General features: G+C 41.4%; 1 protein-coding gene, 1 long non-coding RNA gene and 1 other non-coding gene across 4 annotated transcripts in view; all 3 read right to left on the minus strand.

Annotated features, from left to right (window-relative positions):
• Nucleotides 1-2,979: 2,979 nt before the first annotated feature.
• On the minus strand, nucleotides 2,980-4,745 carry LOC100683373 (nucleolar and spindle-associated protein 1-like). The gene is given in 4 exon segments (XM_038569124.1): nucleotides 2,980-3,327; nucleotides 3,329-3,416; nucleotides 3,739-4,607; nucleotides 4,609-4,745. Coding segments are annotated over 4 exon segments (1,203 nt in total). The 3' UTR covers nucleotides 2,980-3,218.
• Nucleotides 4,746-4,881: 136 nt separating this feature from the next.
• The window catches only part of LOC111091565, a 145,727-nt gene continuing 125,928 nt past the window's right edge, over nucleotides 4,882-24,680 (minus strand). For both annotated transcript variants that reach the window (XR_005375778.1, XR_005375777.1), the window contains one exon: nucleotides 4,882-6,011. This is a non-coding gene — a long non-coding RNA (uncharacterized LOC111091565). The remainder of the gene's footprint in view (nucleotides 6,012-24,680) is intronic.
• On the minus strand, nucleotides 17,378-17,484 carry LOC119865073. Its single transcript, XR_005375934.1, has one exon. It is a non-coding gene; the product is annotated as a U6 spliceosomal RNA (small nuclear RNA).

The following is a 24,680-nucleotide window of genomic DNA, read 5'->3' on the forward strand; positions in this document are numbered from 1 at the left end:
GGTGTTGGGAAAACTGGACAGCTACTGCAAAGAATGAAATGGGACCACTTTCACCATGTACAAAAATAAACTCAAAATGGATTAAAGACCTAAATGTGAGGCCTGAAACCATAAAATTCTTAGAAGAACACATAGGTGGTAATTTCTTTGACATTGGCCATGAAAACATTTTTCTAGATATGTCTCCTCTGTCAAGGGAAACAAAAGCAAAATTAAGCTATTGAGACTACATCAATAAGAAAATTTTTGCACAGTGAAAGAAATCATTAACAAAACAAAAACGCAACCTAAAGGGGAGAAGATATATTTGATATGGTGGTAATATCCAAAATATAAAAAGAACTTATATAATTCAACACCAAAGGCACAAATAATCCAATTAAAAATAGGCAGAAGAGGGATCCCTGGGTGGCGCAGCTGTTTAGCACCTGCCTTTGGCCCAGGGCGCGATCCTGGAGACCCAGGATCGAATCCCACATCGGGCTCCCGGTGCATGGAGCCTGCTTCTCCCTCTGCCTATGTCTCTGCCTCTCTCTCTCTCTCTCTCTCTCTCTCTGTGTGACTATCATAAATAAATAAAAATTAAAAAAAAAATAGGCAGAAGACCTAAATAGGCATTTTTACAAAGAAGACATGCAAATGGCTAGACACATGAAAAGATGCTCAACATCACTATCAGGGAAACGCAAATTAAAACCACAAGGAGATATCACTTTACACCTGACAGAATGACAAAAATGAGAAACAAGTGTTGGTGAGGAGAAAAAGAAATCTTCATGCACTGTTGGTGGGAATGCAATATGGTGGAGTCACTGTGGAAAAGTGTATGGAGGTTCCTCAAAAAATTAAAAATAGAACTATCATATGATCCAGTAATTCCACTACTGGGTATTTACATAAAGGATATGAAAACACTAATTTGAAGAGCTTTATGCACCTCTATGTTTATTGCAGCATTATGTACAATAGCCAAGATATGGAAGCAACCTAAGTGCCCACTGAGACATGAATGGATAAAGAAGATGTGGTATATATACACAGTGGAATATGACCCGGCCATAACAGAGAATGAAATCTTGCCATTTGCAACAATGTGGATGGATCTAGAGGGTATTTTGCTAAGTGAAATAAATCAGTCTGAGAAAGACAAATATCACATGATTTAACTCAGGTGTGGAACTTAATAAACAAACCAAATGAATATACAGAAAAAAAACAAATAAAAAAAGCCAGACTCTAAAGAACAAATTGTGGTTGCTAGAGGGGAGATGGATAGGGGGATGGGTGAAAAAGAAAAAAGGGATTTTTTTTTTTTTCTTAAGATTTTATTTACTTATTCGTGAGAGACACACACACACACAGAGGCAGAGACATAGGCAGAGAGAGAAGCAGGCTTCATGCTGGGAACCCGATGTGGGACTCGATTCCCGGTCTCCAGGATCAGGCCCTGGGCTGAAGGCCACGCTAAACTGCTGGGCAACCCAGGCTGCCCGAAAAAAGGGATTAAGTGTACACTTCCCTTGATGAGCACTGAGAATGTATGGAATTGTTAGTCATCTTGTACACCTGAAACTAATATAACACTGTGTGTTAATTATACTTGAATAACAGTTAAAAAGCCAAACAATGTGCTTGCTATAATGCTGCAATGTAGTTTTCTGGAGGCTGAGAAAATTAAGGCCATTCCACTTTAAGTTCAGTGTTATCACAAGTACAGCCATCCCAGGCCCCTGTGAATAAGAGCTGAACTTTACCTTACTTCAGTTACAGGAAGAAAACAGCTTACAGCTTAACGTCCTAGAAAGCCCCATATTAGAATAAAAACAGAGCCCAAGCCAAGGGCTGGAAGCCCCTAATAGAATGAGAACAGAGCTCAATGCCCTTGAAGGCCCCATATCAAAATGTAAACAGAACTTGAGGAATTGCTCCACCCCTTCTAGAGGTCCCCTAGACCAGTCCTTAAAACTAAGCTGAAATCCACCTCGGGGTCCAAGTCCCTGCTCTGCTGTGCCGTGTATACTTGGACCCAAGCTCGAGCTTGTAAATAAACCCTCGTGTGTTTGCACTGGTGTCGGCTCCTTCGTGGTTTCTCGGATTCGCAATCTTGGGCACAACAGTTTCAAGACAAGGAGCCTGTCTTGCCTTTGTACAACACTGCTCTGCAAATCTCTCACATATAGATTCCTAAACTGCCACAGGGTTACCAGTTTGGGGAAACATCAAGTTATACTCAAGATGTATACTTAAAAATTACAACTTTATTATATAACTCAGTGGTCATATACTTTACAAAGTAAATTGAGAGTTTTTACAGGTTTAGATATAGTATCTGAATGAGTCTTTGAAAATTCATGAATGGAAAGCTCATACCTAACTTCTATATAAGAACAAACTAGTCACAGTCAAATTTTAAAAAGCAGGAAAAATATTTGTTTTAAATGTTAGAGAAGTGGATTATTATTATTATTATTTTTGAGTTTTTAAGAATGTATTGAGTGATAGATGGCGATTACATCAAGTGATCTGAGCAGACCTGCATAGGTAATAAAACACATCACATAGGTAGAATATACCAGTCCCAACGTGTATGGCTCCCCATTTCAGTAAGACTACGTGGTTCTCTAGAGGGAGGAAGGGGTGGCTGTCTCAGCTTTTTATTGGTCCAAGTTCCACTAAAGCTTGTAGAATTACCTACCATCAGGTAAATGCTTCTGTCTGTCTAGAAGAGGATTCAGCAGAGGAAACTGGACATTAATAATCTAGGTCAAGGGATCCCTGGGTGGCGCAGCGGTTTGGCGCCTGCCTTTGGCCCAGGGCGCGATTCTGGAGACCCGGGATCGAATCCCACATCGGGCTCCCGGTGCATGGAGCCTGCTTCTCCCTCTGCCTGTGTCTCTGCCTCTCTCTCTCTCTCTCTGTGACTATCATAAATAAATTAAAAAAAAAATTAAAAAAAAATCTAGGTCAAGGTTATATATAGGATGAAGTCTCAGAAAACTGAATTGTACAGACACTTACGTAAAAACCATTTCAAAGGACTTGTGAGTGTTAAGGTTAATAAAGTATTTTCAGAGATGCTGCATGTGAAGAACCCACCAACACTACATAGTGAACAACAAACAGCAGAAGGAAGTCTTCACTCAAGTGAGGAAGACAGAAAAATATTTACACTAAAGAAAGGGTTCAGAATGAAGTAATATTTACGGGATGCTAAAAAATTAATCTTCAGCCATAATGAGGCCTCTTCGAGCTCCCAAAACCTTTGCTTTCTTCTCCTTTCGTCTTTGTTCATGTTGCTTCCGTTGTTCCTCCCGGTCTGGAGAGGAGTTTGTAAGTTTTCTTGTGGAAGCTAACTCTGTTGACATGTTGCTTGAGAGAATTATTTTCTTTAGGTTGACCCCATGGTTTCAGTTTGCCTTTGTGTGGCTCATGGTTGAGGGGACAAGACAGATTTGCTTTGAGATCAAACACCAGTTTCTTGTTGGAGACTGGAGTCTGTGCTGCCTCAGTTGTCAGCCTGAATGGGGTAACAACAGAAGCAGAATTCCCCTTTGCTGTCTCTCTCTTTTTTTTTTTTTTAATTTTTATTTATTTATGATAGTCACAGAGAGAGAGAGAGAGGCAGAGACACAGGCAGAGGGAGAAGCAGGCTCCATGCACCGGGAGCCCGATGTGGGATTCGATCCCAGGTCTCCAGGATCGTGCCCTGGGCCAAAGGTAGGCGCCAAACCGCTGCGCCACCCAGGGATCCCCCCTTTGCTGTCTTTAACTTGCATGTCCCCAGCACAGCCTGGCCTTTTGTAGTACTCCCACATGCAGTCACATGTGGAGACTTTCTGGCTGGAATCTTGGTCAGTGAACGCTTATGTTCATTATCTTTGGTAGCAGCTGAAAACCTGACATTCATTTTAGTTGCCAATAGAATGGAACGCTTGGCGGACCTTTTCCCACACAAAGTGCTCTGGCCTGTAGGGCCCAGGGGCTGGCCCTGCGAGCAGCACCGGCTGGAGGGAGTTCGAGCTTCAGGGAGCCTTCCAGGGAGAGGAACTGGAGTCACCACCCCTTCTTTGGTGACCGGCTGCTTCTCGAGTTCATTAAATGAGTTGTGTTCTTCAAAATGTTTCTTTTTCCTCTCAATATATTGATCAATGGTCTTCATTTCCTTAAAACGAGCCTCATGAAGCTTCTTAAAGTTTGGAGTAGTGCTTATAGTTCTTTTACTTTTTCCAGGTTTGGAAAACCTATCTGCGTAGAGAGGCTTCTTTCTTTCTGCAGGTACCTTTGAATCTTTATTATCATTTATTCTTCTTTTTCCTGTGGAAACTGCATTCTCCTCTCCTTGGTCCTCATCTAGTGGTGAAGGAACTTCTCCAACAGTTCTGAGATCCTGGTTTTCCTGCTTCTCTTGATTCTGGAATTCAGTGTGATCACTTATTTTCATCTCTGAACGATCCTGCTGGGAGTCAGAGTTCTTGCACCTTCTCCTTGTTTTGGTGATGTGGCCAATTGGCTCCCTCTTAGCTTGTTCCTGGCTGCTGATCTGCATCTCAGTCGCATCCCAAGAGGATGCAGAAGTTGGACTTCCATTCTGACTCTCAGTTTTTTTGCTCGTCTTTAAGGTAGGCTTTCAAGGCTTTTAACAACTTGTCTGCCCTCAGGTCAGCCCGGAGGCCCAGACTCTTGGCCAAGTTCTGCAGGTTGCTATACTTGAAGGAGTCAAGCTCCTCAAGGGAGGGTATGGCCATGGCGAGCTGCATCCAGGTGACCACGCAGAGGACGCGTACCCCACACTCAGCAAAGCAGTTCAAAACTCAGGCACCCGGATTATTATTTTTTAAAGATTTATTTATTCATGAGAGACAGAGAGAGAGAGGCAGAGACACAGGCAGAGGGAGAAGTAGGCTTCCCCCAGGGAACCTGATATGGGACTCGATCCAGGATCACGCCCTGAGCTGAAGGCAAGATGCTCAACCGCTGAGCCACCCAGGTGTCCCCAGAAATGGATTATTATGCATAATATATAAGAATTTATTCTGATATATAAAAATATCATAAATTTGCCCTTATGAGCAAGTGACACAAATAGAATGAAATGCTGGTAATGAGCAAATGGGAAAATATTCAGGACATAACAAAACTCAAATAAACAATGAGATATATTTTTATATCTATTAACTTGGCAAAGAAGATGTAATAGTGATACTGGTGCCAGAGTTTGCAATTAAACTGATGTGCTCATACCTTTCTGACAGTGGATATAAAACAGGAACTTGATACTATGTACTAAGAATCATAAAACTGTCCACACCTGACCCAGTAATTTCATTCATTGTAATTTAGGTGGAGGAGCTAATTCACAAGGAAGGCATCCCTAGGTATGAGGCTCTTCACCAGAGCATTCTCTATAATAACAGAAATTCAACCACCTAAATGCCCAGTAATAGGGAAAGTCAAAACAGTGAGGTAAGTTGTAGTACATTAATTGGATGGAATATTCTACAAGTTAACAGAAAAAATATGAAGAATATCAGGTAGGGGAAGGAGTCATTCAAAATAGCATTCTGAAAAACAAAATATCCAATTATGCTTATAGCTCTGGAAAATATACCAGTATGTAGACAAGGACAATGAGGAAGCAGAAAAAAAAATATATTATATTTGCTCCTCCTCCTTCTCTTCTAATCATGAAGTCATGAAGCTGACAAATTTTTTAAAAAATATTTTATTTATTTATTCATGGGAGACACATACAGAGAGGCAAAGAGAGAAGCAGGCTCCATGTAGGGAGCCTGATGTGGGACTTGATTCCGAGACTCTGGGATCACGCCCTGAGCTGACGGCAGATGGTCAACCGCTGAGCCACCCAGATGTCCCTATGAAGCTGGTAAATTTTCACTTGGCATTGACACACTCCTCTACCTGCATGTGTCCTCTTTTTTTTCATTGTTTTGTTCTTACCTCTTTATTGGATGAGGATGCATCTCCAGGGCAGTTCAGGGCATCCATATCACCTAGAAAGAAAATCAATACATACATTTATTCATTAATTATGTGGCCTTTATTTTGTATTCGGCACTGGGATATAATACGGATCAAGATCTACTCCCCTCTGCTCACTGAGCTCAGTTTACACGAACATGGATAAAAAGGATTTGCAATATAGTATAAAAGTTCATAAACTGATAGGAAAAAAAAGCTAACTGGGAACCAGAATTTCTAGGTGTCAAATATTTTAACTCTTCAATGGGATTTTTTTTTAAGATTTTATTTATTTATTCATGAGAGACACTGAGAGAGAGAGAGAGAGAGAGAGAGAAAGAGAGAGAGAGAGAGAAAGAGGGGCAGAGACACAGGCAGAGGGAGAAGCAGGCTCCAAGCAGAGAGCCTAACGTGGGACTCGATTCCGGGACTCCAGGATCAGGTCCTGGGCTGCAGGTGGTGCCAAACCACTGAGCCACCCAGGCTGCCCGGATTTTTCATTTAAAATGGGCTCAAGGGATTTGCATTTTTAATTATTCCACTTTACATCAGACATTTCCCTCTTTCTGCCTTCTCCTCAGAGACATAAAAATGCTTGTCTCTCCTCCAAGGCAAAAATCAAATTTTTACTTCCACACTCCCTCTCATTATTTTTCCTATAATTCTCCTTCCTTTTAGTCACAATTCCATACTGGTTGTTTCTAATTTCATTTACTCATTCATCTAGCAACAATTATTTTTTTTTTTCTTTTTAAGGACAATTTTTTAAAAAAGATTTTAAAAATTTATTTATTCATGAGAGACACAGAAGGAGAGAGAGGCAGAGATTCAGGCAGAGGGAGAAGCAGGCTCCATGCAGGGAGCCTGACGTGGAACTCAATCCCGGGTCTCCAGGATCACGCCCTGGGCTGAAGGTGGCGCTAAACCGCTAAGCCACGAGGGCCTGCCCCAGCAACAATTGACTATGAACTAGAGATATATTAGCTCTGGACTAGGTGGCCTCTGGGGTAGAAGGAGAGCATAAAGATTCATGACATTGGCTCCCTAGAGGACAAATAAGACAGGATTTGACTCCTTCTAGGGAGATGCATCCTGACTAGGGACCTCACGACAGCAAACCCTTCGGCAAGAAAACATAGCTCAGAAGGCTTTGAAAATCCATTTTTAAAATATCAATTTCTTTTTTTTTAAATATCAATTTCTATCCCACCACTGTCATTTAGACAATCTCCTCTCAAGTCCTAAACCTTAAAACACATCTCTTCTATTTCTTGTCCTTCCTCCCTTAGACTTACATCTTCATCAACCCTGATCTTCATGGCAATAATAGGAAATAAGTAGAATAGATGACAACACCCATTTTACAGGTGAAGGAAATGAGATCTGACCAAGGCCATGTGACTGTAAGTGGAGGAAGGACGGTAAATGAGAAAAGTACTTGACCTGGAAAGTATTTGAGATAAAAGCTGTGGCCCTGTATTTGTAACTAATCCTTTCCCTCTTGGTCTGTTGCTTCACTAGAGAAGCTGTGCTCTACAGGGTCCTTCCAGCTGTTTACTCTTAGTGACAAAAATCTCTCCATTCCCTTCCAGTCTCCTCCCCTGGAGCATCTTAACCCTGGTGCCATAAGCTAGACCAATTTAAATCCAAATTTGGAGGAGATGGTGGAACCTGAGTATCAGGATTTTGTAAAGTTCCAGGAGATTCCAAAGAGCATTCAAGGTTGAGAATCAGTGTATTAGAAACTCCTGAGGGGCAGGCATGAGGGCCACCCAGATCTGTGTTGCCCTGCCCCTCCCTCCTTATCTTCCAGTCTCCCAGGTGTCTCCTCCCTGTCCTAGGGCTGTTGCTGAAGCTGTAGTCAAGCCACACCCCTTAGCCACTTGCCACAAAATTTTCTGTCCCCTCCTGCTGATGGCCCTAATGGATCCTGCAGATTAAATGATCCCAGTGATCTTGGGCTGCCCTGGCATTGGTCTGTCAGACAATGGCACAAGCCACGTTGCTTGTTCTAATCGGAGCCCTGCAGAAAATATTCCAGGCTCCAGGGTGGGATTTTCGATGAGAAATGGCCCCAGGGCAGGTGATGGGGGAGCTCCCTCTTTCCTGCTTTCCTACAACCTTCTTCCTCCTCCCCTCTCCTCACCCTCTCTCCAGACACTTGGCCCTGCTCTGTCCTAGTCTCCCAATTCCTTACAGCCTTACTTCTATTCAGCTTAAGAGAGAAGTACTTGGTTTTTCAAATTCTTGCTCTGAGATCAGGTAGTATGGGAGAGTCCAAGATAAGATGTCTGATATCAATTCTCACTGGTGCCTTCCTGGGATCCAGAACTCTTGAGCAAAGAGAAGAAGCACCTCCCCCCACCCCCCGGGGAGGTTTTCATGTTACTAAACTTTTCCAGCCAGAGGGATGTGCATAGGGTTATCCTGTTTATTTATCCATCCTTAATTCACTTCTCCAATGGAGATTTATTTTCACCATAAACAAGGTGAATCCCATGTTTCTTCCACAAGGTGTGTCCATCCCAGGAGCAGAGATAAGTATGTGCACATGGCCATACACGGTCTGCAGCTCAGATGTCACAGCAATATCACTCTTCCTTTGCCCTGTGTGTTCAAGTTCATGAGACCATATCAGCTCGAATATACAAGGAGGATATCTCTGTGAGGAAAGAGAATTGGACCATAGCCACTCCCCTGATGGAAGCCTCCCAAACCAGGATGCACTGGGCTATCTTGGTCAAGGGCAAAGGACAGGAAAAGCCAGGGCAATGAGAACAGTGTGAGAGCACCTAGGGGTGGACTGGGTCCCATGGACTAGGTCAGCTGGAAGAAATGTTGTTTCTGGACACAGTGTGCTGCTGGAAACAGGAAAATCCCAAATTAGCAGCATATGTGCACACTGAGGAAAATGAAGAAGGGTGTGAATGTAACTCAGATGTGTTAAAGGAGCACCTTAAGACTGAATCTCAGAGCACAAAAGCTCCCCTGAAACTGTGAACAAGACATCACTGGTTCCCCAGGGCCTGGAACTGTGAGTTACAACCAAGGCAGGCCCACTCTGTTTTTCTTTCTTTTTTCTCTTCTCTTCTTCTTTTTTTTTTTTTTAAATATTTTATTTATGTATTTATGAGAGACACAGAGAGAGAGAGAGAGAGAGAGAGAGAGAGAGGCAGAGACATAGGTAGAGGGAGAAGCAGGCTCCCTGTGGGGAGACCAATGTGGGACTCAATCCAGGGACTCCAGGATCATGCCCTGGGCCAAAGGCAGGTGCTAAACTGCTGAACCATTCAGGGATCCCTCTGTGTTTATTTCTTTTTTTTTTTTAATTTATTTATTTACGATAGTCACAGAGAGAGAGAGAGAGAGAGAGAGAGAGAGAGAGAGAGAGGCAGAGACATAGGCAGAGAGAGAAGCAGGGCTCCATGCACTGGGAGCCCGACGTGGGATTTGATCCCGGGTCTCCAGGATGGTGCCCTGAGCCAAAGGCAGGCGCCAAACCGCTGCGCCACCCAGGGATCCCTCTGTTTTTATTTCTGAGCCATTTTATATATGGACCCATTTTCCAAAATGTTCATCTTCTCTCTTAGATTTTAAGGCTCAGGTTGGATGGCACCACCTACTTTTTCCACTCCTCCCTGCAAAGGAAATAATCCCTCTTCTGTGTTTTAAAGCACTTGTTCATATCTCAAATGAAACACTGTCAACCCATTTATCAGCTTAAATCTGTATTATGTGCTATTTCCACACTGGAGTATGTGTGACACTGATGGCGGTATTGTCACTTGCACCTAGCTTTGTGTCTAGCATATAGCAGATATTCAGCAAATGTTGAATGAGATAAAGTTATGTACCCAGTTCAAAACAACTTGTTGTACACCTGAAACTAATATAACATTGTATGTTAATTGTACTTCAATAAAACAAAAACTATGTAGCCTAATATTTTGCTTGAGATTATTATATTAAATAGAAAAAATAGGTTTTCCTACCTAGGGCAATTACCAAAAGGGGAAATAGATATAGGGAGTCACCCTCTTGCTTATTCATTCTAGACCTCATTGTCTTCAAGAGGCAAGTAGATTTACTGCCTTTAAACAATAAGTGCTCTATAATACAATCTTAGAGAGCAGTGCGCAGTGTGCGCCAGGAGTCCTCATCATGTAGGATGGCTAAAGAGCACAGCAGGGCTGAGAGAATTTCTCTGTACCTACCATTTGGACTCGGAAGCAACTAGGGGCCTCCTTCCTTCTGCATCCTCCTGCACACATGCTGACAGATTCATGGTGTTTCGGTATCCGTTTTCCTGGACTTGGCTGCCACCCCTGTCAGATTCTTTCCTTAGCGTGTGTTAATTAATGATGTCACAGTCTTCTTCAAGATCAGTTTCCTTTCGAGTCCACACCTTGGTCTCTATAGATGTTGAATCCCAAGCATTCAATGTGGGATTTACTCATTTTATCTGAAAGTCCTGGGAGAAGCTCATTTTCATTCCCTACACAGTAAGCACCTTCCTTGTCTATCCTTTCTCTTGATGGAAAACATTAGGTTAGTTTAAGGATGTGAAATCATTTAATAAAATCCAAAACACTATGCAGAAGAGATTAGCATTATAGATGCAATGCCAGGCCAAGACTTCATGAACCCCAAAGCAGGAAAGCCTCCTTGCTACCCTGCTGGACTCCCCCTAACTGGACATTGCTATCAGGTCTGGGGTTTTGGTTTTTTTTAGGTCTGGATTTTTTTTTTTTTAATTTTATTTATTTATGATAGTCATACACAGAGAGAGAGAGAGGCAGAGACACAGGCAGAGGGAGAAGCAGGCTCCATGCACCGGGAGCCCGACGTGGGATTCGATCCCGGGTCTCCAGGATCGCGCCCTGGGCCAAAGGCAGGCGCCAAACCGCTGCGCCACCCAGGGATCCCTCTGGATTTTTTTTTTAAACTTTTTATCCTGAAATAAATTTAGTTTTACAAAACGGTTGCAAAGATAGTACAGAGAATTTCTGTCTACCCTATCCCAGCTTGTCCTGGTATTAATATGTTTCACAACCACTGTCCATATATTAAAATTATATATATATTATTAATATACATATATTTAATTTATTAAAATAATATTGGTATAGTAAAATTAACTATAGAATTTATCCAAATTTTACCATAGTTTTCCTACTAATATCCTTTTTATGTTCCAGGATACCAGATTGTATTTATTTATTTATTTACTTACTAAAAAACTGAGATATAAATTACACATAATATAAGTTTAAGGTGTAAGGACATTGGTTTGATACATTTATATTGCAATACAATTGCCATTGCAGTGCTAGCTAATATCTCTATTTATTACACTATATAATTTCTTTCTTTCTTTCTTTTTTTTTTTAGAGATTTTATTTATTCATTTGAGAGGGAGAAAGATACCAAGAGAGACCACGAGCAGGGGTGTGTGTGTGGGGGGGGTGCAGGGAGAGGGAGAAGCTGACTCCACTAAACAGGGAGCCAGACAGGGCTCCATCCCAGGACCTGGGATCATGACCTGAGCCATAATCAGATGCTTAACTGACTGAGCCAACCAGGTGACTATTATCATTATCATTTCTTCTAGTGGTGAGAACAATTAAAAATTTAGTTTCTTGTCAAATTTAATGTTTATATGTTTGTAATCTCTGTACTGTGTATTAGGCCTCCATGACTTATTTATCTGCTTTCTTTTTCTTTTTTTTTTAATTTTTTAAAATTTTTATTTATTTATGATAGTCACAGAGAGAGAGAGGCAGAGACATAGGCAGAGGGAGAAGCAGGCTCCATGCACCGGGAGCCCGACGTGGGATTCGATCCCGGGTCTCCAGGATTGCGCCCTGGGCCAAAGGCAGGCGCTAAACCGCTGCGCCACCCAGGGATCCCCTCTTTTTATTTTCTTATAATTTATTTGGATTCCATACATAAAGGATATCATGCAATTTTTGTTTTTTTCTGTTAACTTCTCTTAGCATGGTGCCCTCAAACGCAGAATTTCCTTTATTCTTATAGCTGAATAGTATTCCATTGTGTGTGTGTGTATACACATGGACACACACACAATTTTTTATCTATTCATCGATTGATAGATATTTTGGTTGTTTTCATATCTTGACTATTGTAAATAGCACCGAAATAAATATAGAAGTGCATGCATCTCTTTGATAACGGGTTTTCATTTCCTTTGGATGTATACCTAGAATGCTAGATCACATGGTAGTGCTATTTTTAATTTCTTTCTTTTTTTTATAATAAATTTATTTTTTATTGGTGTTCAATTTACCAACATACAGAATAACACCCAGTGCTCATCCCGTCAAGTGCCCCCCTCAGTGCCTGTCACCCATTCACCCCACCCCCCATCCTCCTCCCCTTCCACCACCCCTAGTTCGTTTCCCAGAGTTAGGGGTCTTTATGTTCTGTCTCCCTTTCTGATATTTCCCACACATTTCTTCTCCCTTCCCTTATATTCCCTTTCACTATTATTTATATTTCCCAAATGAATGAGAACATACAATGTTTGTCCTTCTCCAATTGACTTACTTCACTCAGCATAATACCCTCCAGTTCCATCCACGTTGAAGCAAATGGTGGGTATTTGTCGTTTCTAATGGCTGAGTAATATTCCACTGTATACATAAACCACATCTTCTTTATTCATTCATCTTTCGATGGACACCGAGGCTCCTTCCACAGTTTGGCTATTGTGGACATTGCTACTATAAACGTCGGGGTGCAGGTGTCTCGGCGTTTCATTGCATCTGAATCTTTGGGGTAAATCCCCAACAGTGCAATTGTTGGGTCGTAGGGCAGGTCTATTTTTAACTCTTTGAGGACCTCCACACAGTTTTCCAGAGTGGCTGCACCAGTTCACATTCCCACCAACAGTGCAAGAGGGTTCCTTTTTCTCCGCATCCTCTCCAACATTTGTGGCTTCCTGCCTTGTTAATTTTCCCCATTCTCACTGGTGTGAGGTGGTATCTCATTGTGGTTTTGATTTGTATTTCCCTGATGGCAAGTGATGCGAAGCATTTTCTCATGTGCATGTTGGCCATGTCTATGTCTTCCTCTGTGAGATTTCTCTTCATGTCTTTTGCCCATTTCATGATTGGATTGTTTGTTCCTTTGGTGTTGAGTTTAAGAAGTTCTTTTTTTTTATTTTGTTTATTTATTTATGATAGTTACAGAGAGAGAGAGAGGCAGAGACACAGGCAGAGGGAGAAGCAGGCTCCATGCACCGGGAGCCCGATGTGGGATTCGATCCCGGGTCTCCAGGATCGCGCCCTGGGCCAAAGGCAGGCGCCAAACCGCTGCGCCACCCAGGGATCCCAAGAAGTTCTTTATAGATCTTGGAAACTAGCCCTTAATCTGATATGTCATTTGCAAATATCTTCTCCCATTATGTAGGTTGTCTTTTAATTTTGTTGACTGTATCCTTTGCTGTGCAAAAGCTTCTTATCTTGATGAAGTCCCAATAGTTCATTTTTGCTTTTGTTTCTTTTGCCTTCGTGGATGTATCTTGCAAGAAGTTACTGTGGCTGAGTTCAAAAAGGGTGTTGCCTGTGTTCTCCTCTAGGATTTTGATGGAATCCTGTCTCACATTAAGATCTTTCATCCATTTTGAGTTTATCTTTGTGTATGGTGCAAGAGAGTGGTCTAGTTTCATTCTTCTGCATGTGGATGTCCAATTTTCCCAGCACCATTTATTGAAGGCACTGTCTTTCTTCCAATGGATAGTCTTTCCTCCTTTATTGAATATTAGTTGACCATAAAGTTCAGGGTCCACTTCTGGGTTCTCTATTCTGTTCCATTGATCTATGTGTCTGTGTTTGTGCCAGTACCACACTGTCTTGATGACCACAGCTTTGTAGTACAACCTGAAATCTGGTATTGTGATGCCCCCAGATATGGTTTTCTTTTTTAAAATTCCCCTGGCTATTCGGGGTCTTTTCTGATTCCACACAAATCTTAAAATAATTTGTTCTAACTCTCTGAAGAAAGTCCATGGTATTTTGATAGGGATTGCATTAAACATGTAAATTGCCCTGGGTAACATTGACATTTTCACAATATTAATTCTTCCAATCCATGAGCATGGAATATTTTTCCATCTCTTTGTGTCTTCCTCAATTTCTTTCATAAGTGTTCTATAGTTTTTAGGGTATAGATCCTTTACCTCTTTGGTTAGGTTTATTCCTAGGTATCTTATGCTTTTGAGTGCAATTGTAAACGGGATTGACTCCTTAATTTCTCTTTCTTCAGTCTCATTGTTAGTGTATAGAAATGCCATTGATTTCTGGGCATTGATTTTGTATCCTGCCATGCTACCAAATTGCTGTATGAGTTCTAGCAATCTTGGGGTGGAGGCTTTTGGGCTTTCTATGTAGAGTATCGTGTCATCGGCGAAGAGGGAGAGTTTGAGTTCTTCTTTGCCAATTTGAATGCCTTTAATGTCTTTTTGTTGTCTGATTGCTGAGGCTAGGACTTCCAGTACTATGTTGAATAGCAGTGGTGAGAGTGGACATCCCTGTCTTGTTCCTGATCTTAGGGGAAAGGCTCCCAGTGCTTCCCCATTGAGAATGATATTTGCTGTGGGCTTTTCGTAGATGGCTTTTAAGATGTCGAGGAATGTTCCCTCTATCCCTACACTCTGAAGAGTTTTGATCAGGAATGGATGCTGTATTTTGTCAAATGCTTTCTCTGCATCTAATGAGAGGATCATATCGTTCTTGGTTTTTCTCTTGCTGATATGATGAATCACATTGATTGTTTTACGAGTGTTGAACCAGCCTTGTGTCCCAGGGATAAATCCTATTTGGTCGTGGTGAATAATTTTCTTAATGTACTGTTGGATCCTATTGGCCAGTATCTTGTTGAGAATTTTTGCATCCATGTTCATCAGGGATATTGGTCTGTAAATCTCCTTTTTGGTGGGTCTTTGTCTGGTTTTGGAATTCAGGTGATGCTGGCCTCATAGAATGAATTTGGAAGTACTCCATCTCTTTCTATCTTTCCAAACAGCTTTAGTAGAATAGGTGTGGCTTCTTCTTTAAACATTTGATAGAACCCCCCTGGGAAGCCATCTGGCCCTGGACTTTTGTGTCTTGGGAGGTTTTTGATGACTGCTTCAATTTCCTCCCTGGTTATTGGCCTGTTCAGGTTTTCTATTTCTTCCTGTTCCAGTTTTGGTAGTTTGTGGCTTTCCAGGAATGCGTCCATTTCTTCTAGATATCCTAATTTATTGGCGTATAGCTGTTCATAATATGTTTTTAAAATTGTTTGTATTTCCTTGGTGTTGGTAGTGATCTCTCCTTTCTCATTCATGATTTTATTAATTTCAGTCTTCTCTCTCTTCTTTTTAATAAGGCTGGCTAATGGTTTCTGTATCTTATTAATTCTTTCAAAGAACCAACTCCTGGTTTTCTTGATCTGTTCCTCAGTTCTTCTGGTCTCAATTACGTTGAGTTCTGCTTGAATCTTAATTAACTCTCTTATTCTGCTGGGTGTAGGATCTATTTGCTGTTTTTTTTCTAGCTCCTTTATGTGTAAAGTTAGCTTTTGTATTTGAGTTCTTTCCAGTTTTTGAATGGATGCTTGTATTGCGATTTATTTCCCCCTTAGGAATGCTTTTGCTGCATCCCAAAGATTTTGAACAGTTGTATCTTCATTCTCATTAGTTTCCATGAATCTTTTTAATTCTTCCTTAATTTCCTGGTTGACCCTTTCATCTTTTAGCAGGATGGTCCTTAACCTCCACGTGTTTGAGGTCCTTCCAAACTTCTTGTTGTGATTTAGTTCTAATTTCAAGGCATTATGGTCTGAGAATATGCAGGGGACGATCCCAATCTTTTGGTATCGGTTCAGACCCGATTTGTGACCCAGTATGTGGTCTATTCTGGAGAAAGTTCCATGTGCACTTGAGAAGAATGTGTATTCAGTTGAGTTTGGATGTAAAGTTCTGTAGATATCTGTGGTATCCATCTGGTCCAGTGTATCATTTAAAGCTCTCGTTTCTTTGGAGATGTTGTGCTTAGAAGACCTATCGAGTATAGAAAGAGCTAGATTGAAGTCACCAAGTATAAGTGTATTATTATTTAAGTATTTCTTCACTTTGATTATTAATTGATTTAAATATTTGGCAGCTCCCACATTCAGGGCATATATATTGAGGATTGTTAAGTCCTCTTGTTGGATAGAACCTTTAAGTATGATATAGTGTCCCTCTTCATCTCTCATTACAGTCTTCGGGGTAAATTTTAGTTTATCTGATATAAGGATGGCTACTCCTGCTTTCTTTTGAGGACCATTCGAATGGTAAATGGTTCTCCAACCTTTTATTTTCAGGCTGTAGGTGTCCTTCTGTCTAAAATGAGTCTCTTGTAGACAGCAAATAGATGGGTCCTGCTTTTTTATCCAGTCTGAAACCCCGTGCCTTTTGATGGGGTCATTAAGCCTGTTCACGTTCAGAGTTACTATTGAAAGATATGAGTTTAGTGTCATCATGATATCTATTCAGTACTTGTTTTTGTGGATTGTTCCACTGAACTTCTTCTTAAAGGGGAATTTTAAGAGTCCCCCTTAAAATTTCTTGCAGAGCTGGTTTGGAGGTCACATATTTTTTCAGTTCCTGCCTGTCTTGGAAGCTCTTTATCTCTCCTTCCATTTTGTTTTTTTTTTTTTTTTTTTTTTTCAAAATTTTTATTTATTTATGATAGGCACACAGAGAGAGAGAGAGAGAGAGAGAGGCAGAGACACAGGCAGAGGGAGAAGCAGGCTCCATGCACCGGGAGCCTGACGTGGGATTCGATCCTAAGTCTCCAGGATCGTGCCCTGGGCCAAAGGCAGGCGCCAAACCACTGCGCCACCCAGGGATCCCTCTCCTTCCATTTTGAATGAGAGCCTTGCTGGATAAAGTATTCTTGGCTGCATGTTCTTCTCATTTAGGACCCTGAATATATCCTGCCAGCCCTTTCTGGCCTGCCAGGTCTCTGTGGAGAGGTCTGCTGTTACCCTAATACTCCTCCCCATAAAAGTCAGGGATTTCTTGTCTCTTGCTGCTTTAAGGATCTTCTCTTTATCTTTGGAATTTGCAAGCTTAACTATTAAATGTCGAGGTGTTGAACGGTTTTTGTTGATTTTAGGGAGGGATCTCTCTATTTCCTGGATCTGAATGCCTGTTTCCCTTCCCAGATTAGGAAAGTTTTCAGCTATGATTTGTTCAAATACATATTCTGGCCCTCTGTCCCTTTCAGCGCCCTCGGGAACCCCAATTAAATGTAGGTTTTTCTTCCTCAGGCTGTCGTTTATTTCCCTTAATCTATCTTCATGGTCTTTTAATTGTCTCTTTTTTCCTCAGTTTCCCTCTTTGCCATCAAAAAATATGGAACACTTCACGAATTTGCATGTCATCCTTGAGCAGGGGCCATGCTAATCTTCTCTGTATCGTTCCAATTTTAGTATATGTGCTGCCGAAGCGAGCAATATTTTTAATTTCTTGAAGGACCTTCAGACTGTTTTCCATAGTGGCTAGACCAATTTACATTCCCAACAATAGTGCACAATTTTTTTTAAAAGATTTTATTTATTTATTCATGACACACACACACAGAAGCAGAGACACAGGCAGAGGGAGAAGCAGGCTCCATGCAGGGAGCCCGACGTGGGACTCGATGTCGGGTCTCCAGGATCAGGCCCTGGGCTGAAGGCAGTGCTAAACCGCTGAGCCACCTGGGCTGGCCACAATGGTTCTTTTCTCCACATTCTTACCATTTGTTATCTCCTTTCTTCTTGATGATAACCATTCTTACAGGTGTGTGGTGATAACTCATTGTGGTTTTGATTTGCATTTATTTCCCTTATGATTAGTGATGTTGAGCACCTTTTCATGTACCTGTTAGCCATGTGAATATTTTTTTGGAAAAATGTCTATATTTAATTCTCTTTCCATTTTTTTGATTGGATTTTTTTTTGTTGCTAGTGTACCGTAGGAGTTCTTTATAAATTTAGTAGATTGACTTATCTGATATGTGGTTTGCAAATATTCTTTCCCATTCTGTAGGTTGCCTTTTTTTGGTTGTTAACTGTTTCTTTGCAGTGTAGAAGCTTTAAAATTTGATGTAATCTCATTCATTGATTTTTGCTTTTGTTTGTGCTTTTGGTTACGTACCCAAAAAGTCACTGGCAAGAGCAATGTTGAAGAGTTTCTTTCCTGGGTTCTTATGGTGAGGTCTTATTGCTTAAGTCTTTTTTTTTCCACTTGGAGTTAATTTTAGTGAGTGATGTAAAATAGAGTTCCAGTATCCTTTTTCTGCATATGGTAGTTAATCAGTTTTCTCAACACCTTTTGTTCAAGAGACTATCTTATCTTTCTTTTCCTCATTGGATGTTCTTGGCTCTCTTATCAAGTATTAGTTGACTATATATGCTGGGGTTTAATTCTGGGCTCTGTACTCTGCTGCTGTTAGATGGAATATTTTATAGTTGTGTGTTAGGTCCATTTGGTCTACAGTTTGGTTCAAGTCTATTTCTTCCTTGTTGATGATCTGTGTGGATTATTGAAGGTGGGATATTGAAGTCCTCAACTATTATTGTATCATCTCTATTACTCCTTTCATATCTGTTAGTATTCACTTAGTATAGTTAGGTGCTCTGACATTAGGTGTATATATTTTTATGATTGTTATATTTTGTTAATGAATTGATCCCTTTATCATTATATAATAGCCATTTTTGCTGCTTGAAACCATTTTTGACTTAAAGTTTATTTTGTCTGATATCAGTATAGCTAACATTTCTTTCAGTTTCCACTTACATGGAAAATCTTTTTTCCATCCCTTGACTTTGTTAATTTTCTTTAAAGATCTATTTATCTATTTGACAGAGAGAGAGAGAGAGAGCACATTTGAAGCAGATGGAGTGGGAGAGGGAGAAGCAGACGCTTCTCTGAGCAAGGAGCCAAAATTAGGACTTGATCCTAGGACCCCAGGATCATGACCTGAGCCAAAAGCAGATGCCCAACCACCTGAGCAACCTAGGCACCCCCATCTCTTGACTTTGATTATTATTATTATTTTTTTTTAAGATTTTATTTGAGAGAGAGAGAGAGAGAAAGAGATTGAAACAGCCTCTGGGAGAAGGGCCTACAGGAGGTGGGGGAGGTGGGGGTAATTGAGGGAGAGGGAAAGGACTCTCCACTGATGGGGGAGCATGACATGGGGCTTGATCCCAGAACCTTCAGATCATGACCTGAGCAGAAATCAAGAGTTTTAACCGGCTGTGCCACTCAGGCACCTCTCTTGTCTTTGATTCTGTGTGTGTCCTTAAGATCTACATGAGTCTCTTGTAGGTGGCATATAGTTGTTGCTATTGTTTTTTAATCCATCATCTACTCTCTGCCTTTAGTTGGTGTATTCAATCCAAATACATTTAGAGTAATTATTGATATTAAGGACCATTAATGCCAACTTATTTATTTTTTTTAAAGATTTTATTCATTTATTCGAGAGAGAGCGAGAGAGAGAAACACAGGCAAAGGGAGAAGCAGGCTCTATGCAAGGAGCACGACGTGGGAGTCAATCCCGGGACCCCAGGATCATGCCCTGGGCTGAAGGAAGGTCTCAAACCACTAAGCCACCCAGGGATCCCCTAATGCCAACTTATTAATTGGTTTCTGTGTTTGTGTTTTGTGGGTTTTTTTTTTTTTTTTTTTGTATCTCCATTGTTTCCTTTTCTGTTTCTGCCTACCTTTGTAAATTGGTTATTTTTCATGTTAGTAGGGTCTGTTTCCTTTTCTGTGTTTTTTGTGAATCTACTCTAGGTTTTTGCTTTGTGTTTATCACAGGGCTTGCATTAACACATCTTACAGATAAGACAGTTCATTTTAGGCTGGCGGCAACTTATCTTTGGTCACTGATAAAGGCTCCAACATTTACTCTTCCCTCTTATATTATTGATGTCACAATTTACCTCTTTTTATGCTGTTTATTCATCAACAATTTATAGTACTATAGTTATATTTCCTACTATTTTCCTTTAAATTTTATACTTATAATTGAGTGGTTAAAATAGTTACCTAAATCTGACTACATTTTTTACCTATACCAGTGTGCTGCACCCTTTCATACATTTTCATGTTGGTCATTGTCTTTTCATTTCAGCTTTGAGAACTTTTTTCAGCATTTCATGTGAGCAGGTTTTTTAAAAAATTTTTTTATTTATTTATGATAGTCACAGAGAGAGAGAGAGAGAGAGAGAGAGAGGCAGAGACATAGGCAGAGGGAGAAGCAGGCTCCATGCACCGGGAGCCCGACGTGGGATTCGATCCCGGGTCTCCAGGATCGCGCCCTGGGCCAAAGGCAGGCGCCAAACCGCTGCGCTACCCAGGGATCCCTCATGTGAGCAGGTTTGGTGGTGATGAATTCCTTTAGCTTTTGTCTGTCGGGAAAGCCTTTATTTCTCCTTCATATCTGAAGAATAACTTTGTCAGATAACATGTTCTTGGCTGGCAATTTTTAATCTTTAAACATTTTGAATATGTCATTCCACTCTCTCTCTACCTATGGAATTTCTGCTGAAAAATCCACAGATTGCTTAATAGGGAGGGTTCCTTTGTAGGTTACATTGTCCTCCCCCTTGGCTGCATTTGGGATTGTTTATTTTTTATTTTTGATAATTTCGTTATAATGTGTCTTGGAGAAGATCTTTTTTCATTAAGCTAATAGGGTGATTTATTAGCTTCCTGGACTAGTATGTCCAGGTCTCTTTCCCTATGTTTCCTCTGCTATTATTTCTTTAAATAGATTCTCTTTCCCTATGTCCCTCTGGAACCCCAATTATTCTGATCTTTGTCTTTCAATGAATTTCCATAGTTCATGCAGGTTTTCTTTGCTTTTTAAAATTCTATGTTCTTTCATTTTTTTCTGACTGCGTTGTTTCAAAATTCCTATCTTCCAAGGCATGTGTTTGTTCTTCCATCTAATCTGCCCCAGTGCAGAGCCTCTCTATTGCATTCTTCATCTCCTTCATTGACTTCCTCAGCTCCAAAGTTTTTTTGATGTTTTTCTATCATTTCAATCTTTTTGGAAACTAACTCATATTTGTTCATATATTTTATTCTGGATTTCATTGAATTGACTTTCTGAGTTTTCCTATAACTCACTGAACCTTCGTAACTGCTATTTTAAGTTCTTTGTAAGTTAGATCACAATATTCTGTGCCTTTGAGCCCAGCTGCTAGAGACTTGTCATTTTCTTTTTTATGACGCCATATTTCTTTGATTTTTTTCATGTTCCTTATTTGAAGTAGCAAGGAACTCCTTAACTCTATGCTCATTGTCTTCAGCAGATGGGGTGTCATATTCTACAACATTATTATTATCTGAGTTTTTCCTTTGTGCTTGTGAAGCTGAACCTGCTCTGTCCTATGGCAGGATTTTTAAGTTTTCATGTTTTTCTCTGGTTCTTGAAATACACCAGGCTGGTTACTGGAAACCTCTCCTATTTTCCAGAAGGTGGTGCTATAGCTCAAGTTTGTGGTTTCTCCTCGCCTGCCAACCACTATTTTCTGAGGGTGCTGTCTGTAGAGAGCTCTAGCAAACACACCTGAAAACATGCACAGGGAGCCTGCAACAGAGTGCCCTGAGGTGTGGGTTTGGCAGTAGTGCACTGGGAGCTTGAGAGAGAGAGAGAGAGAGAGAGAGAGGCAGAGGGAGAAGCAGGCTGCATTCAGGTAGCCCGATGCGGGACTCGATCCGGGTCTTCAGGATCACGCCCTGAGCCGAAGGCAGATGCTCAGCTGCTGAGCCATCGGGGAGTCCCCAAGCACAATCCCTTTAAAGGTGGTTTGAACTTTTTAAATCTTTTTTTTTATTATTATTATTTTTAATTTTATTTATTTATGATAGTCACATAGAGAGAGAGAGAGAGGCAGAGACATAGGCAGAGGGAGAAGCAGGCTCCATGCACCGGGAGCCCGATGTGGGATTCGATCCCGGGTCTCCAGGATCGCGCCCTGGGCCAAAGGCAGGCGCCAAACCGCTGCGCCACCCAGGGATCCCTGGTTTGAACTTTTTATCTGCCTCTTTTCTAATATCATCCCTCCCCCACGTCTTAGAGCTCCCATTTCAGTCCTTCCAGTGCTGATGGAGACAAACAGGTTTCTCCAGTCACATTCTGCCAGCTGGGGCAGCCTGGTACTTACAGCTTTCCTTCTGCCCAATGGGAGAGGTCACCCCCACCACCGTCAGCCTTGTTCAGTGTTTCCTTGGGGAGGAGGAAAAGCGAAGGGAAATGGTCTCTTACTGCCTCCACCACAACCAAATTCGTATTTTTTCACTTCTTCTTTTTCTCCAATGGTGTGTTGAGTCTGGACTTCTATAGGTTGTCATTCAAGTGTGTGTGCCTGCCTTGTCAGCACTCACCCGATTTTTGCCAGAGGGCAGCTAATGGGGTCTATGCCTCGCTGGCTCTACTTGTTCTGTGTCCTGTTTTGGAGGTTTGTCTGTCTCTTACAAGGAGCACTGGTGGGTGAGATTCCTCCCAGATCCCTTGGAGTAAGGTCCTAGGACCCAAAGGACCAATCAAGACAATTTTGCTCAAGTGTGGGTGACTCATTCATTAGCTAAAACGGGGGATAAAGAGGAAAAACAGATGGGCACCTGGGTGGCTCAGCAGTTGAGCATCTGCCTTCGGCTCAGGGCATGATCTCGGGAGTTCTGGGATTAAGTCCTGCATCGGGCTTCCCACAGGGAGCTTGCTTCTCCCTCTGCCTGTGTCTCTGCCTCTCTTTCTGTGTCTCTCATGAATAAATAAATAAAATCTTAAAAAAAAAAAAAGAGGAAAAATAGCTTACATGGCCCGGCCACTGACGTTACTCTCACGCTTTAAGTTACTGCAGCCCCATGGTCTTCTCTGATTCTTTAGTAGCTTTCTAAGCTTTTTCATGACTTTGACATTTTTTAATGCACTGATCAGATATTTCTTAAACTGCCCCCAATTTAGGTTATCTGATGTTTTCCTATGGTTAGATAGAGGTTATGGATCTTGGGAAAGAATATCCCAGGAGAGAGGTGCCAATCTCATCCATCCTATCAGGCAGTTCATGATGTCAGTATGCATTACTGGTGATGTTAACCTTGACTGGTTAAGGTAGTTTCTATCAGGTTTCTCCTGTTACTAAAGTTACTATTTTTCCCTTTCCCTATTTTGTCTGTTAGGTGACAGTCACTCTGTCCATCCCCCCCGTTTGGATACTTGTGTACTTCTTTACTTTCTGGCACTACAATATGCTCCAGACTCATCTTGTGTTTTCCCCGAACCTGCCCTAGAGTCACTAATTTTCCAAGGATTCCTGCTCCATTTTATTGGGAATGTTATATAGACATTTATAGAGTGTGGTGGTTATAGTACCATGTGCTAGGGATGGAGAAGCAACCAAGAAAGGGATGGCCCTGCTCTCAAGGTGCTTCAGTCAGGTGTGATGAGCATTATACAAGGGACGTAAATGGAGCCATAGGGCAGATAGGAAGAAGATTTAACCACCTCTGGAGTTAAAAAGCTTCCTAGAGAAAGTGGCACTAATGATGAGGCTTGAAGGAAGAGCATGGACTGATGAAGAGAAGAAACCAAGATCTGGGTGCTAATGTGCTACGTCTTGTGATTGGCTTAAACCTCAAGCAATCTATCTATTATCATTGTTTTGTGATTATTTCCCTAATCACTTTACTACTCCTAATCTTTTCCCTGAACAGGATCCTACACTGACTTTTCTCCAATATCCATTCATTCAACATTTTTTGAGAACAGAGGAAAAAAAGCATTCTAGATAGAGAGTATGGCCTGTGGGAAGGCCAGGATATGAAAAAGAGTGTGGTGTGTGCTCAAGGAACTGGAGGGAATGCATTATACTGAGAGAGAGAGAGAGAGAGAGAGAGAGAGAACAGGAAAAAGAGTGGCAAGAAATGAGGCTGAAGACATGGGAATGCACCAGGTCCCTTAGCTCCTGAAAGTCAGTTGAGGGTTTCAGGCTACCAGGGCAGGAGAGCCACGGAAGGCTGTTGAGCCAATGAATGAGCTGACTGGGTCACCTGGCTGCAGTGAGGAGGAGGGCTTTGAAGAGAGTGAGGCATTAACCTTGGTAAGACTTAGTAAGGTTAGATTCCTTCCTACCTCACACGGTTGGGGTGAGGATTAGACAAAAAGAACACATACAGGGCAGCCCCAGTGGCCCAGTGGTTCAGCACCGCCTTCAGCCCAGGGCGTGATCCTGGAGACCTGGGATCGACCCTGCATGGAGCCTGTTTCTCCCTCTGCCTGTGTCTCTGCCTCTCTCTCTCATTGTGTGTCTCTCATGAATAAATAAATAAAATCTTAAAAAAAAAAAAAAGAACATATAAAAATTCCCTGGAAGGATGTTTGGCACATGACAGGCAATCAGGAAATGGTTGTTCAGTTGAACAATTCTGATTCCTTTTCATCTAATCTCATTTTTCTCTTTATTCCCCTGACTGTATTTTGGTTAAAAAATTAGCTTTTTAACTTTTTGTTGCAATTAAACTGAATACTGTGCTAGACACAGTGAACAAATGTGAATAAGGCCTGCATCCTTAAGACATATTTACAAATGTGGAGTGCCTGAGTGGCTCAGTTGGTTAAGCCTCCAATTCTTGGTTTTGGATTGGG

The sequence above is a fragment of the Canis lupus genome, chromosome 21 (assembly GCF_011100685.1).
Source record: "Canis lupus familiaris isolate Mischka breed German Shepherd chromosome 21, alternate assembly UU_Cfam_GSD_1.0, whole genome shotgun sequence".
NCBI lineage: Eukaryota > Metazoa > Chordata > Mammalia > Carnivora > Canidae > Canis > Canis lupus.